The sequence below is a fragment of the Nerophis lumbriciformis genome, linkage group LG01 (genome assembly GCF_033978685.3).
Source record: "Nerophis lumbriciformis linkage group LG01, RoL_Nlum_v2.1, whole genome shotgun sequence".
Classification (NCBI taxonomy): domain Eukaryota; kingdom Metazoa; phylum Chordata; class Actinopteri; order Syngnathiformes; family Syngnathidae; genus Nerophis; species Nerophis lumbriciformis.
The window spans coordinates 74,627,373-74,647,483 of NC_084548.2; the positions used below are offsets into that span (position 1 = coordinate 74,627,373).

The 20,111-nt window shown below is 34.1% G+C and overlaps 1 protein-coding gene across 1 annotated transcript in view; it reads left to right on the forward strand.

The window, feature by feature from the left end:
- Nucleotides 1-20,111, forward strand: part of plxna2 (plexin A2) — a 665,104-nt gene that overhangs the window by 501,720 nt on the left and 143,273 nt on the right. The window contains exon 17 of the mRNA XM_061925716.2: nt 6,724-6,817. Coding sequence (XP_061781700.2) covers nt 6,724-6,817 — 94 coding nt within the window. The remainder of the gene's footprint in view (nt 1-6,723; nt 6,818-20,111) is intronic.

Here is a 20,111-nt window from a genome sequence, read left to right on the forward strand (position 1 = left end):
TATATGATATTAGTGTGATATAAGATAATTTATATATGATATAAGTGTGATATAAGAGAATGTATATATAAGTGTGATATAAGAGTTTATATATGATATATGTGTGATATAAGAGAATGTATATATAAGTGTGATATAAGAGAATTTATACATGATATAAGTGTGATATAAGAGAATTTATATAAGATGTAAGTGTGATATAAGAGAATTTATATATGATATAAGTGTGATATAAGACAATTTATTTAAGATGTAAGTGCGATATAAGAGAATTTATATATGATATAAGTGTGATATAAGAGAATGTATATATGATATAAGTGTGATATAAGATCATTTATATATGATATAAGTGTGATATAAGATCATTTATATATGATATAAGTGTGATATAAGAGAATTTATATATGATATAAGTGTGATATAAGAGAATTTATATATGATATAAGTGTGATATAAGAGAATTTATATATGATATAAGTTTGATATAAGAGAATTTATATATGATATAAGTGTTATATAAGAGAATGTATATATGATATAAATGTGATATAAGAGAATGCATATATGATATAAGTGTGAAATAAGAGAATTTATAAATGATATAAGTGTGATATAAAATAATTAATATATGATGTAAGTGTGAAATAAGATAATTTATAGATGATATAAGTGTGATATAAGAGAATGTATATATGATATAAGTGTGATATAAGAGAATTTATATATGATTAAGTGTGATATAAGAGAATTTATATATGATATAAGTGTGATTTAAGAGAATTTATATATAAGTGTGATATAAGATAATTTATATATGATATAAGTGTGATATAAGATCATTTATATATGATATAAGTGTGATATAAGAGAATTTATATATGATATAAGTGTGATATAAGAGAATGTATATATGATATAAGTGTGATATAAGAGAATTTATATATGATATAAGTGTGATATAAGATCATTTATATATGATATAAGTGTGATATAAGAGAATTTATATATGATATAAGTGTGATATAAGAGAATTTATATATGATATAAGTGTGATATAAGAGAATTTATATATGATATAAGTGTGATATAAGAGAATTTATATATGATATAAGTGTGAAATAAGAGAATTTATAAATGATATAAGTGTGATATAAAATAATTTATATATGATGTAAGTGTGAAATAAGATAATTTATAGATGATATAAGTGTGATATAAGAGAATGTATATATGATATAAGTGTGATATAAGAGAATTTATATATGATTAAGTGTGATATAAGAGAATTTATATATGATATAAGTGTGATATAAGAGAATTTATATATGATATAAGTGTGATATAAGATCATTTATATATGACATAAGTGTGATATAAGATCATTTATATATGATATAAGTGTGATATAAGAGAATTTATATATGATTTAAGTGTGATATAAGTTAATTTATATATGATGTAAGTGTGATATAAGAGAATTTATATATAAGTGTGATATAAGATCATTTATATATGATATAAATGTGATATAAGAGAATTTATATATGATATAAGTGTGATATAAGAGAATGTATATATGATATAAGTGTGATATAAGAGAATTTATATATGATATAAGTGTGATATAAGAGAATTTATATATGATATAAGTGTGATATAAGATCATTTATATATGACATAAGTGTGATATAAGATCATTTATATATGATATAAGTGTGATATAAGAGAATTTATATATGATTTCAGTGTGATATAAGTTAATTTATATATGATATAAGTGTGATATAAGAGAATTTATATATGATATAAGTGTGATATAAGATAATTTATATATGATATAAGTTTGATATAAGAGAATTTATATATGATATAAGTGTGATATAAGAGAATGTATATATGATATAAGTGTGATATAAGATCATTTATATATGACATAAGTGTGATATAAGATCATTTATATATGATATAAGTGTGATATAAGAGAATTTATATATGATTTAAGTGTGATATAAGTTAATTTATATATGATATAAGTGTGATATAAGAGAATTTATGTATAAGTGTGATATAAGATCATTTATATATGATATAAATGTGATATAAGAGAATTTATATATGATATAAGTGTGATATAAGAGAATGTATATATGATATAAGTGTGATATAAGAGAATTTATATATGATATAAGTGTGATATAAGATCATTTATATATGATATAAGTGTGATATAAGATCATTTATATATGACATAAGTGTGATATAAGATCATTTATATATGATATAAGTGTGATATAAGAGAATTTATATATGATTTCAGTGTGATATAAGTTAATTTATATATGATATAAGTGTGATATAAGAGAATTTATATATGATATAAGTGTGATATAAGAGAATTTATATATGATATAAGTGTGATATAAGATAATTTATATATGATATAAGTTTGATATAAGAGAATTTATATATGATATAAGTGTGATATAAGAGAATTTATATATGATTTAAGTGTGATATAAGATCATTTATATATAAGTGTGATATAAGAGAATTTATATATAAGTGTGATATAAGATAATTTATATATAAGTGTGATATAAGAGAATTTATATATGATATATGTGTGATATAAAATAATTTATATATAAGTGTGATATAAGAGAATTTATAGATGATATAAGTGTGATATAAGAGAATTTATATATGATATATGTGTGATATAAGATAATTTATATATAAGTGTGATATAAGAGAATTTATACATGATATAAGTGTGATATAAGAGAATTTATATATGATATACGTGTGATATAAGAGAATTTATATATGATATAAGTGTGATATAAGAGAATTTATATAAGATGTAAGTGTGATATAAGAGAATTTATATATGATATACGTGTGATATAAGAGAATGTATATATGATATAAGTGTGAAATACAAGAATTTATATATAAGTGTGATACAAGATAATTTATATATGATATTAGTGTGATATAAGATAATTTATATATGATATAAGTGTGATATAAGAGAATGTATATATAAGTGTGATATAAGAGTTTATATATGATATATGTGTGATATAAGAGAATGTATATATAAGTGTGATATAAGAGAATTTATACATGATATAAGTGTGATATAAGAGAATTTATATAAGATGTAAGTGTGATATAAGAGAATTTATATATGATATAAGTGTGATATAAGACAATTTATTTAAGATGTAAGTGCGATATAAGAGAATTTATATATGATATAAGTGTGATATAAGAGAATGTATATATGATATAAGTGTGATATAAGATCATTTATATATAAGTGTGATATAAGAGAATTTATATATAAGTGTGATATAAGATAATTTATATATAAGTGTGATATAAGAGAATTTATATATGATATATGTGTGATATAAAATAATTTATATATAAGTGTGATATAAGAGAATTTATAGATGATATAAGTGTGATATAAGAGAATTTATATATGATATATGTGTGATATAAGATAATTTATATATAAGTGTGATATAAGAGAATTTATACATGATATAAGTGTGATATAAGAGAATTTATATATGATATACGTGTGATATAAGAGAATTTATATATGATATAAGTGTGATATAAGAGAATTTATATAAGATGTAAGTGTGATATAAGAGAATTTATATATGATATACGTGTGATATAAGAGAATGTATATATGATATAAGTGTGATATAAGAGAATTTATATAAGATGTAAGTGTGATATAAGAGAATTTATATATGATGTAAGTGTGAAATAAGAGAATTTATATATGATATAAGTGTGATATAAGAGAATTTATATATGATATAAGTGTGAAATACAAGAATTTATATATAAGTGTGATACAAGATAATTTATATATGATATTAGTGTGATATAAGATAATTTATATATGATATAAGTGTGATATAAGAGAATGTATATATAAGTGTGATATAAGAGTTTATATATGATATATGTGTGATATAAGAGAATGTATATATAAGTGTGATATAAGAGAATTTATACATGATATAAGTGTGATATAAGAGAATTTATATAAGATGTAAGTGTGATATAAGAGAATTTATATATGATATAAGTGTGATATAATACAATTTATTTAAGATGTAAGTGCGATATAAGAGAATTTATATATGATATAAGTGTGATATAAGAGAATGTATATATGATATAAGTGTGATATAAGATCATTTATATATGATATAAGTGTGATATAAGATCATTTATATATGATATAAGTGTGATATAAGAGAATTTATATATGATATAAGTGTGATATAAGAGAATTTATATATGATATAAGTGTGATATAAGAGAATTTATATATGATATAAGTTTGATATAAGAGAATTTATATATGATATAAGTGTTATATAAGAGAATGTATATATGATATAAATGTGATATAAGAGAATGCATATATGATATAAGTGTGAAATAAGAGAATTTATAAATGATATAAGTGTGATATAAAATAATTAATATATGATGTAAGTGTGAAATAAGATAATTTATAGATGATATAAGTGTGATATAAGAGAATGTATATATGATATAAGTGTGATATAAGAGAATTTATATATGATTAAGTGTGATATAAGAGAATTTATATATGATATAAGTGTGATTTAAGAGAATTTATATATAAGTGTGATATAAGATAATTTATATATGATATAAGTGTGATATAAGATCATTTATATATGATATAAGTGTGATATAAGAGAATTTATATATGATATAAGTGTGATATAAGAGAATGTATATATGATATAAGTGTGATATAAGAGAATTTATATATGATATAAGTGTGATATAAGATCATTTATATATGATATAAGTGTGATATAAGAGAATTTATATATGATATAAGTGTGATATAAGAGAATTTATATATGATATAAGTGTGATATAAGAGAATTTATATATGATATAAGTGTGATATAAGAGAATTTATATATGATATAAGTGTGAAATAAGAGAATTTATAAATGATATAAGTGTGATATAAAATAATTTATATATGATGTAAGTGTGAAATAAGATAATTTATAGATGATATAAGTGTGATATAAGAGAATGTATATATGATATAAGTGTGATATAAGAGAATTTATATATGATTAAGTGTGATATAAGAGAATTTATATATGATATAAGTGTGATATAAGAGAATTTATATATGATATAAGTGTGATATAAGATCATTTATATATGACATAAGTGTGATATAAGATCATTTATATATGATATAAGTGTGATATAAGAGAATTTATATATGATTTAAGTGTGATATAAGTTAATTTATATATGATGTAAGTGTGATATAAGAGAATTTATATATAAGTGTGATATAAGATCATTTATATATGATATAAATGTGATATAAGAGAATTTATATATGATATAAGTGTGATATAAGAGAATGTATATATGATATAAGTGTGATATAAGAGAATTTATATATGATATAAGTGTGATATAAGAGAATTTATATATGATATAAGTGTGATATAAGATCATTTATATATGACATAAGTGTGATATAAGATCATTTATATATGATATAAGTGTGATATAAGAGAATTTATATATGATTTCAGTGTGATATAAGTTAATTTATATATGATATAAGTGTGATATAAGAGAATTTATATATGATATAAGTGTGATATAAGATAATTTATATATGATATAAGTTTGATATAAGAGAATTTATATATGATATAAGTGTGATATAAGAGAATGTATATATGATATAAGTGTGATATAAGATCATTTATATATGACATAAGTGTGATATAAGATCATTTATATATGATATAAGTGTGATATAAGAGAATTTATATATGATTTAAGTGTGATATAAGTTAATTTATATATGATATAAGTGTGATATAAGAGAATTTATATATAAGTGTGATATAAGATCATTTATATATGATATAAATGTGATATAAGAGAATTTATATATGATATAAGTGTGATATAAGAGAATGTATATATGATATAAGTGTGATATAAGAGAATTTATATATGATATAAGTGTGATATAAGATCATTTATATATGATATAAGTGTGATATAAGATCATTTATATATGACATAAGTGTGATATAAGATCATTTATATATGATATAAGTGTGATATAAGAGAATTTATATATGATTTCAGTGTGATATAAGTTAATTTATATATGATATAAGTGTGATATAAGAGAATTTATATATGATATAAGTGTGATATAAGAGAATTTATATATGATATAAGTGTGATATAAGATAATTTATATATGATATAAGTTTGATATAAGAGAATTTATATATGATATAAGTGTGATATAAGAGAATTTATATATGATTTAAGTGTGATATAAGTTAATTTATATATGATATAAGTGTGATATAAGAGAATTTATATATGATTTAAGTGTGATATAAGTTAATTTATATATGATATAAGTGTGATATAAGAGAATTTATATATAAGTGTGATATAAGATCATTTATATATGATATAAATGTGATATAAGAGAATTTATATATGATATAAGTGTGATATAAGAGAATTTATATATGATATAAGTGTGATATAAATGCTGTAATATGATATCATTATCAGGACCCTTGGTGTGATTATTGTGGTATCGACCTGTCGTCTGTTTTTGGCTTTCTCCAGTGGCCACACCCCCCTGATGGTGACCGGCACCAACCTGGACGTGGTCCAGGAGCCCAGGATCCGAATCAAGTACGCCGGCAAAGAGTCGGTCAACGTAAGTGACGATATCAACACCATCATTTGCTGCTTTGTATCGGCATCCGTGTGGATGTTGGAGTCTGAGAGGCGTGTCGGGGGGCGTGCATGATGGGGGTCAAGAGGGCCTCTAATGGAAGATTAAGTCGCTGGTCAGCATAAACGTGTAATCACCATCCTGGCGTTGGGGGAATCGCTACAAATTGCCTTTGAGTCGCCGTCCTGGGGACGCTTTTTTAATTAAGACGATTGGCTGGATGGAGGAAGAGGAGGAGGAGGAGGAGAGGAGGAAGATGTGGCAAGATGAAGTGGTACACACCACCTGGCTGAAGAAGATACCAACCTTTTCCAGCGTGGAAATAATCCTTGACGTGTTAGGAAAGTTACAAGCAGCAGGAAGTGAGGATGATGATGATGATGATGATGATGTCATCTTTTGACATGAAAAGAGACTTTTAGGAATGTCAAGTTTGAGATGTGAGATGTGATGTTCATGTCAAGGAAGGAAAGCAGTGTGGGAATTCATCTTCTGCAAAAAGCACACAAAGTCTTCCAGTTTAGTCTGGTCCTTTCCAAAAGGTAAACATGGTAGACCATGGTGGATGGTGGAGGGTGGAGGGTGTGTCAGTGGAGGGTGTGTCAGTGGATGGTGTGTCAGTGGATGGTGGAGGGAGGGTGTGTCAGTGGATGGTGGAGAGTGGAGGGTGGAGGGTGTGTCAGTGGATGGTGGAGGGTGTGTCAGTGGATAGTGTGTCAGTGGATGGTGGAGGGAGGGTGTGTCAGTGGATGGTGGAGAGTGGAGGGTGGAGGGTGTGTCAGTGGATGGTGGAGGGTGTGTCAGTGGATAGTGTGTCAGTGGATGGTGTGTCAGTGGATGGTGGAGGGTGTGTCAGTGGATAGTGTGTCAGTGGATGGTGTGTCAGTGGATGGTGGAGGAGGGTGTGTCAGTGGATGGTGGAGGGTGTGTCAGTGGATGGTGGAGGGTGTGTCAGTGGATGGTGGAGGGTGTGTCAGTGGATGGTGGAGGGTGTGTCAGTGGATAATGTGTCAGTGGATGGTGTGTCAGTGGATGGTGGAGGGTGTGTCAGTGGATGGTGGAGAGTGGAGGGTGGAGGGTGTGTCAGTGGATGGTGGAGGGTGGAGGGTGTGTCAGTGGAGGGTGTGTCAGTGGATAGTGTGTCAGTGGATGGTGTGTCAGTGGATGGTGGAGGGTGTGTCAGTGGATGGTGGAGGAGGGTGTGTCAGTGGATGGTGGAGGGTGTGTCAGTGGATGGTGGAGGGAGGGTGTGTCAGTGGATGGTGGAGGGTGTGTCAGTGGATAATGTGTCAGTGGATGGTGGAGGGTGTGTCAGTGGATGGTGGAGGGTGTGTCAGTGGATGGTGGATGGTGTGTCAGTGGATGGTGGAGAATGTGTCAGTGGATGGTGTGTCAGTGGATGGTGGAAGGTGTGTCAGTAGATGGTGGAGGGTGTGTCAGTGGATGGTGTGTCAGTGGATGGTGTGTCAGTGGAGGGTGTGTAGTGGATGGGGGAAGGTGTGTCAGTGGATGGTGGAGAGTGTGTCAGTGGATGGTGGAGGGTGTGTCAGTGGATGGTGGAGGCTGTGTCAGTGGATGGTGTGTCAGTGGATGGTGGAGGGTGTGTCAGTGGATGGTGGAGGGTGTGTCAGTGGTTGGTGTGTCAGTGGATGGTGGAGGGTGTGTCAGTTGATGGCGAAGGGTGTGTCAGTAGATGGTGGAGGGTGTGTCATTGGATGGGGGAAGGTGTGTCAGTGGATGGTGGAGAGTGTGTCAGTGGATGGTGGAGGGTGTGTCAGTGGATGGTGGAGGCTGTGTCAGTGGATGGTGTGTCAGTGGATGGTGGAGGGTGTGTCAGTGGATGGTGGAGGGTGTGTCAGTGGTTGGTGTGTCAGTGGATGGTGGAGGGTGTGTCAGTTGATGGCGAAGGGTGTGTCAGTAGATGGTGGAGGGTGTGTCAGTGGAGGGTGGAGGGTGTGTCAGTGGATGGTGGAGGGTGTGTCAGTGGATGGTGGCGGGTGTGTCACCATGCAACTGAAGAGTAGGGGCATAAGAAGTCCACATGACCAAATAAGTAGGCATGATTGCTGATATCAGATCAATATCACCAATACTCAAGGCTCCAATATTAGTAGAAGTGAAAAAGTTGTACTGGGACACGCCTGTAAAGAGAAGTGATTTAACAATTATTAGTAGCATGCATGTTTTGTTAAATATTGACAATAATAATAATAATAATAATAATATATTTTATTTGTAAAAACACTTTACATTGAACAAACAACCTCAAAGTGCTACAGTGCTTTTAAAAAAAACAACAACGCTAGAACCACAAATAGCTAACTCCAACAAGTAAAATAAATAAAATAATAAATAGAACTAGCACACATATATCTAAAAAAAAATATTTTTTTTTAAAAGAATGTTTTTTACGCATTCCAGTCTGTGGTGCCCTCAGGTGGTCAGGGAGCATGTTCCAAGTAGAGTCAAGTAGAAACATTCTTTTTGTTCGAGGATTTGTAACAAAAGCAAACGATTGGACATCCGATCATTAGCAAGCAGCCTTTGTCAAATGTATTATTCAATAGATATCGACAACACCCTCTTTTCCGAGGGTTTGAAGTTTCAGACAAAGCCAGTTGCACGACGACCAATTGATTGGTTAGCGTGCAAGTTGCGTTAAATGTATTATTCAATAAATATTGACTGGTTAAGAGTTTCTTTGAAGGTTTGCCAGACATTACCAATCGCACAAAGAGCAATGCATTCAATGGCAGTTCATTGTATTATTCAATGAAATGAATATTGTCAATAAATTATTCCAATGAGAGCCACGCATGAAGGATTATTGAAGGATCCTTCCAGACATGACTAGTGGCATGACGAGCAATTAGTACCGTTCACATTTGGATTAAAAATAAAACTCTGGATCGTTTGAAAGGTTTCCAGACATGGCGAGTTGCACCAAGAACAATAGATGTCCCATTTTGGTAGACATATTTAGGGGTATTATTGGGTACGGTAGTAGTTTGTATTGTTTTGATGGATTCAACATTAATAAGTGAATATTGCCTAATAGTTGGTTTGTTTGAATGGTTGGATGCGTTTACAGACATGGTTAGTTGCACAGCGAGCAATGGATCGATTCAGCATACGATTAGCACTTTTCACATTTAGGTAAAAAAAAAATAATCAAGTATTATCAAATCAATTTCGACAAATAGATGGAAAGTTTGAAGGGTTTCCAGACGTGACGAGTTGCATGAAGAGCAATGGATTTGACCATACTTTCACATTTTTGTACACATATTTTTGGGGGACTATCGACTAGCAGGCGACTACTTTCAATTGTTTCCAGCGTTTCCAGACATGGCGAGTCGCACAAAGAGAAATGGATGGGTTCAGCGCACGATTAGTAAAACTATCATCAAATAAATATTGACAAGTAGATTGGTAGTTTGAAGAGTTTCTAGACATGACAAGTTGCACACAGAGCAATGGATTTAACCTACTGTCACATTTCCGTACGCATAACTTGGCGGACTCTTGACTATTTGAATTGTTTGAGGGCTTTCCCAGACATGGCGAGTTGCACAAAGAGCAATGGATGGATTCCGCATGATTGTTGAATAAATATTGACTAATGGATGGATGATTAGTTGGGGGACATTGGTGGCGTTTTTAAACATAACGAGTTTCACTGTGAGCAATCATAGGGTTGTCTCCATACCAATATTTTGGTACCGGTACCAAAATGTATTTTCGATACTTTTCTAAATAAAGGGGACCACCAAAAATGTCATTATTGTCTTTATTGTTACAACAAATGTTAGTGTAGATGAAACATATGTTTATTATTGTCATTTAGTCCTTCAATAAAATAGTGAACATACTAGACAACTTGTCTTTTAGTAGTAAGTAAACAAACAAAGACTCCTAATTAGTCTATGCAGTAACATATTGTGTCATTTATACACCTATTATTTTGTACACATTATAAAGGACAAACTGTAAAAATGTTTCATAATATCCACAATGTTCACACATATCCACAATTTTGCATTTTGCTTTTTTTTTTGCACCATGACTAGGGAAGGTTGTTTGGATATTGTCTAGGGTTGTCTCGATACCAATAGTTTGGTACCGGTACTGGTACCAAAATGTATTTCGATACTTTTCTTAATATAGGGAACCACAAAAAATTTCATTATTGTCTTTATTGTAACAACAAATGTTAGTGTAGATGAAACATATGTTTATTATTGTCATTTAGTCCTTCAATAAAATAGACAACTTGTCTTTTAGTAGTAAGTAAACAAACAAAGACTCCTAATTAGTCTATGCAGTAACATATTGTGTCATTTATACACCTATTATTTTGTACACATTATAAAGGACAAGCTGTATAAAATGGATTATTCATCTACTTGTTCATTTACTGTTAATATCTGCTTATTTTCTGTTTGAACATGTTCTATCTACACTTCTGTTAAAATGTAATAATCACGTATTCTTCTCTTCTTTGATACTTGACATTAGTTTTGGATGATACCACACATTTAGGTATCGATCCGATACCAAGTAGCTAGATGGAAATACAAAAAATGACAATATGAACCAAATAGCTGAACGTTTCAATGATTATTTTGTTAATATCGGAAAAAATCTGGATCAAAGCATTCCAAATGCAGATGATGGGTCAGTTGAGGCCTTGAGTGAGCTCATAGACAGAAATCCCAATTCCATGTTTCTTAAAAGTGTAACAAAAGAAGAAATAATCAAAATTGCAAAAAATTGTAAATCCAAGACCTCAACCGACTGTCATGGAATAGATATGGTAACGATAAAAAAGGTTATACAAGACATTTCAGAACCTCTGACATATATCACCAATGTATCATTTTTAACCGGTAAATTCCCTGATATAATGAAAATTGCAAAAGTCGTACCAATTTATAAGAATGGAGACGTACACCAGTTTACTAACTACACACCAGTTTCATTACTTCCACAATTCTCCAAAATCTCGGAAAAATTATTCAATAGTCGATTAGATTTATTTATTAACAAAAGTGGGACGCTTGTGGAGAACCAATATGGATTCCGAGCAAATATCTCAACATCAATAGCACTAACCAAAATAACAGAGGAAATGACCAATGCAATAGATGGTAAAGAATGTGCGGCCGCAGTATTCATGGACTTAACAAAAGCCATCCATCCATCCATCCATCTTCTTCCGCTTATCCGAGGTCGGGTCGCGGGGGCAGCAGCCTAAGCAGGGAAGCCCAGACTTCCCTCTCCCCAGCCACTTCGTCCAGCTCTTCCTGTGGGACCCCGAGGCGTTCCCAGGCCAGCCGGGAGACATAGTCTTCCCAACGTGTCCTGGGTCTTCCCTGCGGCCTCCTACCGGTCGGACGTGCCCTAAACACCTCCCTAGGGAGGCGTTCGGGTGGCATCCTGACCAGATGCCCGAACCACCTCATCTGGCTCCTCTCCATGTGGAGGAGCAGCGGCTTTACTTTGAGCTCCCCCCGGATGACAGAGCTTCTCACCCTATCTCTAAGGGAGAGCCCCGCCACCCGGCGGAGGAAACTCATTTGGGCCGCTTGTACCCGTGATCTTGTCCTTTCGGTCATGACCCAAAGCTCATGACCATAGGTGAGGATGGGAACGTAGATCGACCGGTAAATCGAGAGCTTTGCCTTCCGGCTCAGCTCCTTCTTCACCACAACGGATCGATACAGCGTCCGCATTACTGAAGACGCCGCACCGATCCGCCTGTCGATCTCACCATCCACTCTTCCCTCACTCGTGAACAAGACTCCCAGGTACTTGAACTCCTCCACTTGGGGCAAGATCTCCTCCCCAACCCGGAGATGGCACTCCACCCTTTTCCGGGCGAGAACCATGGACTCGGACTTGGAGGTGCTGATTCTCATCACAGTCGCTTCACACTCGGCTGCGAACCGATCCAGTGAGAGCTGAAGATCTTGGCCGGAGGAAGCCATCAGGACCACATCATCTGCAAATAGCAGTGACCTAATCCTGCAGCCACCAAACCAGATCCCCTCAACGCCCTAACTGCGCCTAGAAATTCTGTCCATAAAGGTTATGAACAGAATGGGTGACAAAGGGCAGCCTTGGCGGAGTCCAACCCTCACTGGAAACGTGTCCGACTTACTGCCGGCAATGCGGACCAAGCTCTGACACTGATCATACAGGGAGCGGACCGCCACAATCAGACAGTCCGATACCCCATACTCTCTGAGCACTCCCCACAGGACTTCCCGGGGTACACGGTCGAATGCCTTCTCCAAGTCCACAAAGCACATGTAGACTGGTTGGGCAAACTCCCATGCACCCTCAGGGACCCTGCCGAGAGTATAGAGCTGGTCCACAGTTCCACGACCAGGACGAAAACCACACTGTTCCTCCTGAATCCGAGGTTCGACTATCCGGCGTAGCCTCCTCTCCAGTACACCTGAATAGACCTTACCGGGAAGGCTGAGGAGTGTGATCCCACGATAGTTAGAACACACCCTCCGGTTCCCCTTCTTAAAGAGAGGAACCACCACCTCGGTCTGCCAATCCAGAGGTACCGCCCCCGATGTCCACGCGATGCTGCAGAGTCTTGTCAACCAAGACAGCCCCACAGCATCCAGAGCCTTAAGGAACTCCGGGCGGGTCTCATCTACCCCCGGGGCCTTGCCACCGAGGAGCTTTTTAACTACCTCAGCAACCTCAGCCCCAGAAATAGGAGAGCCCACCACAGATTCCCCAGGCACTGCTTCCTCATAGGAAGACGTGTTGGTGGGATTGAGGAGGTCTTCGAAGTATTCCCTCCACCGATCCACAACATCCGCAGTCGAGGTCAGCAGAGCACCATCCCCACCATACACGGTGTTGATAGTGCACTGCTTCCCCTTCCTGAGGCGGCGGATGGTGGTCCAGAATTGCTTCGAAGCCATCCGGAAGTCGTTTTCCATGGCTTCCCCGAACTCCTCCCATGTCCGAGTTTTTGCCTCTGCGACCGCTGAAGCCGCACACCGCTTGGCCTGTCGGTACCTGTCCGCTGCCTCAGGAGTCCTATGAGCCAAAAGAACCCGATAGGACTCCTTCTTCAGCCTGACGGCATCCCTCACCGCCGGTGTCCACCAACGGGTTCTAGGATTACCGCCACGACAGGCACCAACCACCTTGCGGCCACAGCTCCAATCAGCCGCCTCGACAATAGAGGCGCGGAACATGGTCCATTCGGACTCAATGTCCAGCACCTCCCTCGTGACATGTTCAACGTTCTTAGACTCTGCCAGACGTTCCCAGCTGGATTTACCATACTTTTACAATTTTGTACACATATTTTTGGGGGACTATCGACTAGCAGACGACTACTTTGAATTGTTTCCAGGGTTTCCAGACATGGCGAGTCGCACAAAGAGAAATGGATGGGTTCAGCGCACGATTAGTAGACTACCATTCACATTGTGGTAAAACTATTATCAAATAAATATTGACAAGTAGATTGGTAGTTTGAAGAGTTTCTAGACATGACAAGTTGCACACAGAGCAATGGATTTAACCTACTGTCACATTTCCGTACGCATAACTTGGCGGACTCTTGACTATTTGAATTGTTTGAGGGCTTTCCCAGACATGGCGAGTTGCACAAAGAGCAATGGATGGATTCCGCATGATTGTTGAATAAATATTGACTAATGGATGGATGATTAGTTGGGGGGGGGGGCGTTTTTAAACATAACGAGTTTCACTGGTAGCAATCATAGGGTTGTGTCTCCATACCAATATTTTGGTACCGGTACCAAAATGTATTTTCGATACTTTTCTAAATAAAGGGGACCACAAAAAATGTCATTATTGTCCTTATTGTAACAACAAATGTTAGTGTAGATGAAACATATGTTTATTATTGTCATTTAGTCCTTAAATAAAATAGTGAACATACTAGACAACTTGTCTTTTAGTAGTAAGTAAACAAACAAAGACTCTTAATTAGTCTATGCAGTAACATATTGTGTCATTTATACACCTATTATTTTGTACACATTATAAAGGACAAGTGTGGAGAGTGTTTTACATTTTTTCCCATCATGCACTCTCATGGATTTAAATGAGTGTATTTAAAAAAAAATGTTTATGGTGTTTGGATGTTTTTCATAATATCCACAACGTTCAACACGTATCCACAATTTTGCATTTCTTTTTTTGGACCATGACTAGGGAAGGTTGTTTGGATTGTGTCTAGGGCTGTCCCGATACCAATAGTTTGGTACCGGTACTGGTACCAAAATGTATTTCGATACTTTTTAATACTTTTCGGTACTTTTCTTAATAAAGGGGACCACAAAAAATGTCATTATTGTCCTAATTGGAACAAAAAATGTTAGTGTAGATGAAACATATGTTTATTATTGTCATTTAGTCCTTAAATAAAATAGTGAACATACTAGACAACTTGTCTTTTAGTAGTAAGTAAACAAACAAAGACTCCTAATTAGTCTATGCAGTAACATATTGTGTCATTTATACACCTATTATTTTGTACACATTATGAGGGACAAACTGTACAAATTGATTTTTTGTTAATTTACTGTTAATATCTGCTTATTTTCTGTTTCAACATGTTCTATCTACACTTCTGTTAAAATGTAATAATCACTTATTCTTCTCTTCTTTGATACTTGACATTAGTTTTGGATGATACCACACATTTAGGTATGGATGTGATACCAAGTAGTTACAGGATCATACATTGGTCATATTCAAAGTCCTCATGTGTCCAGGGACATATTTACTGACTTTATAAACATAATATGAATTTTTTTTTTTTAAAGAAAAAATATTTTGTGACAATAAAAAATATGGTAGTATCGACTAGTCCAGGGGTGCTCATTACGTCGATCGCGATCTACCGGTGGATCTCGGAGGGTGTGTCAGTCGATCACCAGCCAGGCATTAAAAAAATAGTCCTAAAAATGAGCGATCATAAATCTTCACTTTGACGTCACTTTCCTTACTTGATTGACATTCACGGCACCCGAGGGTCTTCTGAGATGACTCATTAAAATGACCGACTGGAAGGCGAGAAACACTTTATTTCAACAGACTCTGGCGCCGTACCTGTCGTCAAAACTCCAAAGACCGACTGCACAGTTGCGCAATAAAAGCTCTGCTTCATCCTGCCTGCGCTACCAAAATAAGAGTCTCAGAAAGCTGGCGTGCACAAGCTAGCAAGCTACGGAGTTTGCCGACAATGTATTTCTTGTAAAGTGTATACAAAGGAGTACGGAAGCTGGACAAATAAGATGCCAAAAACCAACCACTTTCATGTGGTATTGGACAGAAAGGAGGACTTTTTTTCTCCTCTATTCGAAAATGCGGACGTTATCATCACCACTGTCTGATTACAATCAATGCAAGTCATCAGAATCAGGTAATACACCAACTTATATTCTTGTCTTCATGAAAGAAAGGAATCTATATGTGTTAAACATGCTTGTATTATCTTTAAACACCTGTAACGTGTTAACAATATTAACTATATGTGTTAAACATTCTTGGATTATCTTTAAACACCTTTAACTTGTTAACAATATTAACTATATGTGTTAAACATGCTTGTATTATCTTTAAACACCTTTAACTTATTAACAATATTAACTATATGTGTTAAACATTCTTGGATTATCTTTAAACACCTTTAACTTGTTAACAATATTAACTATATGTGTTAAACATGCTTGTATTATTTTTAAACACCTTTAACTTGTTAACAATATTAACTATATGTGTTAAACACGCTTGTATTATCTTTAAACACCTTTAACTTGTTAACAATATTAACTATATGTGTTAAATATGCTTGTATTATCATTAAACACCTTTAATGTATTAACAATATTAACTATATGTGTTAAACATGCTTGCATTATCATTAAACACCTTTAACTTGTTAACAATATTAACTATATGTGTTAAACATTCTTGTATTATCATTAAACACCTTTAATTTATTAACAATATTAACTATATGTGTTAAACATGCTTGCATTATCACTAAACACCTCTAACTTGTTAACAATATTAACTATATGTGTTAAACATGTTTGCATTATCTTTAAACACCTTTAACTTAACAATATTAACTATGTGTTAAACATGCTTGTATTATCATTAATCACCTTTAACTTGTTAACAATATTAACTATATGTATTAAACATACTTGTATTTTCATTAAACACCTTTAATTTATTAACAATATTAACTATATGTGTTAAACATGCTTGCATTATCTTTAAACACCTTTAACTTGTTAACAATATTAACTATATGTATTAAACATACTTGTATTATCATTAAACACCTTTAACTTATTAACAATATTAAAAATATGTGTTAAACATGCTTGCATTATCTTTAAACACCTTTTACTTGTTAACAATATTAACTATATGTATTAAACATACTTGTATTATCATTAAACACCTTTAATTTATTAACAATATTAACTATATTTGTTAGACATGCTTGCATTATCTTTAAACACCTTTAACTTGTTAACAATATTAACTATATGTATTAAACATACTTGTATTATCATTAAACACCTTTAACTTATTAACAATATTAACAATATGTGTTAAACATGCTTGCATTATCTTTAAACACCTTTTACTTGTTAACAATATTAACTATATGTGTTAAACATGCTTGTATTATCATTAAACACCTTTAACTTGTTAACAAAAACATATATTTCATAAATAAGTAAATATAAATGATATATATGAATGAGGTAGATCCCCACGACTTGATCAATTAAAAAGTAGCTCGCCTGCAGAAAAAGTGTGAGCACCCCTGGACTAGATACTTGGTATCATTACAGTGGATGTCAGGTGTAGATCCACCCATTTGTTTACATTGTGACGCCGGTGAGCTATTGCATCCTCCTACGGTGTGTAGTGAAGCATGTTTCGCTATTCCTCCTCCTCCAGTGATAACGCTACTTGGAATAAACTTACTTTATTTGTCGCCATGGAGGCCAGGATTAGTGATTTAGAAGTAGCTAAAACGTTGTTTCAGTGTTATAACTTCACCTTTATCTTGACTTTTTACACCAAAATGCGTCCATTCTCCCTTTTTCTGTCTCCACACTGTGTCTGCTTGTAAGTACTCTGTGTGTGTGCGCTGCCATACATGCTCCTCTGCTGGTAAAACCAGCAATGTCACCACGTGACGTCATGCCTGTAATAAAAATAAATAAATATGGCGAACCAGTACTTTTTAGTATAGTACCGTTTTTGATTCATTAGTACCACGATACGGTACTAGTACCGGTATACAAATACAACCCTAGTCGTGCATGTACTATGACAAGATATTTACTAGTACATGCAGTACACTTGTAGGCTTTCCCTACATAAAGAGCAACAGATTCATCCTGCATGAAGGTGTTACTCCAATTAGGGCTCAACGCAACACGAGCAATAAAAAGGAGGCTCTAAACCCGACTTGTGACAGCTGCAAGTGTCCTGAAGTGTCCTCGCTGAGAACATCACGAGTCAACCAGGAGGGTAACGACGCACTTTTAGTGCCGCGTGAAGGCGGACTTAATTGCGAGCGTGTCTCTTTTAGAAGCGTAAACACTTCCTGTGCCGCCTGCTCAAATGTGAAAGGGGGGGGGGGGGGGGGGGAAGACATAAGAAGGGGCGTCTTGTCTGGAATAATCACCTGTCTGCTGGCAAATTGCCTCCCCGCTAACACGCAGTGTGGAAATGTTTGTCATTATCTTGGTTTCTAGCTGCAGGGCTCAGTTGATGACGACCTGCGCTCTGATACCAGGTTGTTATCGTGTCCTGTATCACTAATGCCAAGACTGCGGTCATAATGGTACACTCAGTGCTGCACTTTACATCTGCTTATTGATTATTGACGACCGCCTCATTGAATCACAGACTGAGTCTCCTGTCTTGTCTACTAGTGCTCCTTTTTACATTCATTTAAGGAACTTTAAGTTCCTGGAACTGTACCACCGTGTGTGGCTTGTGTTTCCACCGCCTTCCACGGTTCAGGTAGTTCCTACAAATCAGTCCGGTTAATTTCTACACAGTACCGTGTCAACAGGCAGTTCTCTAGGCAGTGTTTTAGCTACTTCTAAATCACTAATCCTGGTCTCCATGGTGACAAATAAAGTGAGTTTCTTACAAGTAGCATTATCACTGGAGGACGAGGAAAAGCTAAACATGCTTCACTACACACCGTAGGAGGATACAATAGCTCACCGGCGTCACAATGTAAACAAATGGGTGGATCTACACCTGACATCCACTGTAATGATACCAAGTACAGGAGCGTATCTAGTCGATACTACTATGATTACATCGATATTTTCTCAAAAAAAAATTTTTTTTAATTATGTTTATAAAGTAATTAAATACGTCCCTGGACACATGAGGACTTTGAATATGACCAATGTATGATCCTGTAACTACTTGGTATCGAATCGATACCTAAATGTGTGGTATCATCCAAAACTAATGTCAAGTATCAAAGAAGAGAAGAATAAGTGATTATTACATTTTAACAGAAGTGTAGATAGAACATGTTAAAAGAGAAAATAAGCAGATATTAACAGTAAATGAACAAGTAGATTAATAATCAATTTTTTTTACAGTTTGTCCCTCATAAAGTTGGCAAAATAATAGGTAGATAAATGACACAATATGTTACTGTGGAGTAACAGTAACTGGAGATACGTGTAGACTGCAATATGATGGCAGTCACACATAAGAGATACGTGTAGACTGCAATATGATGGCAGTCACACATAAGAGATACGTGTAGACTGCAATATGATGGCAGTCACACATAAGAGATACGTGTAGACTGCTATATGATGGCAGTAACACATAAGAGATACATGTGGACTGCAATATGATGGCAGTCACACATAAGAGGTACGTGTAGACTGCTATATGATGGCAGTAACACATAAGCGATACGTGTAGACTGCAATATGATGGCAGTCACACATAAGAGATACGTGTGGACTGCAATATGATGGCAGTCACACATAAGAGATGCGTGTAGACTGCAATATGATGGCAGTCACACATAAGAGATACGTGTAGACTGCAATATGATGGCAGTCACACATAAGAGATACGTGTAGACTGCAATATGATGGCAGTCACACATAAGAGATACGTGTGGACTGCAATATGATGGCAGTCACACATAAGAGATACGTGTGGACTGCAATATGATGGCAGTCAC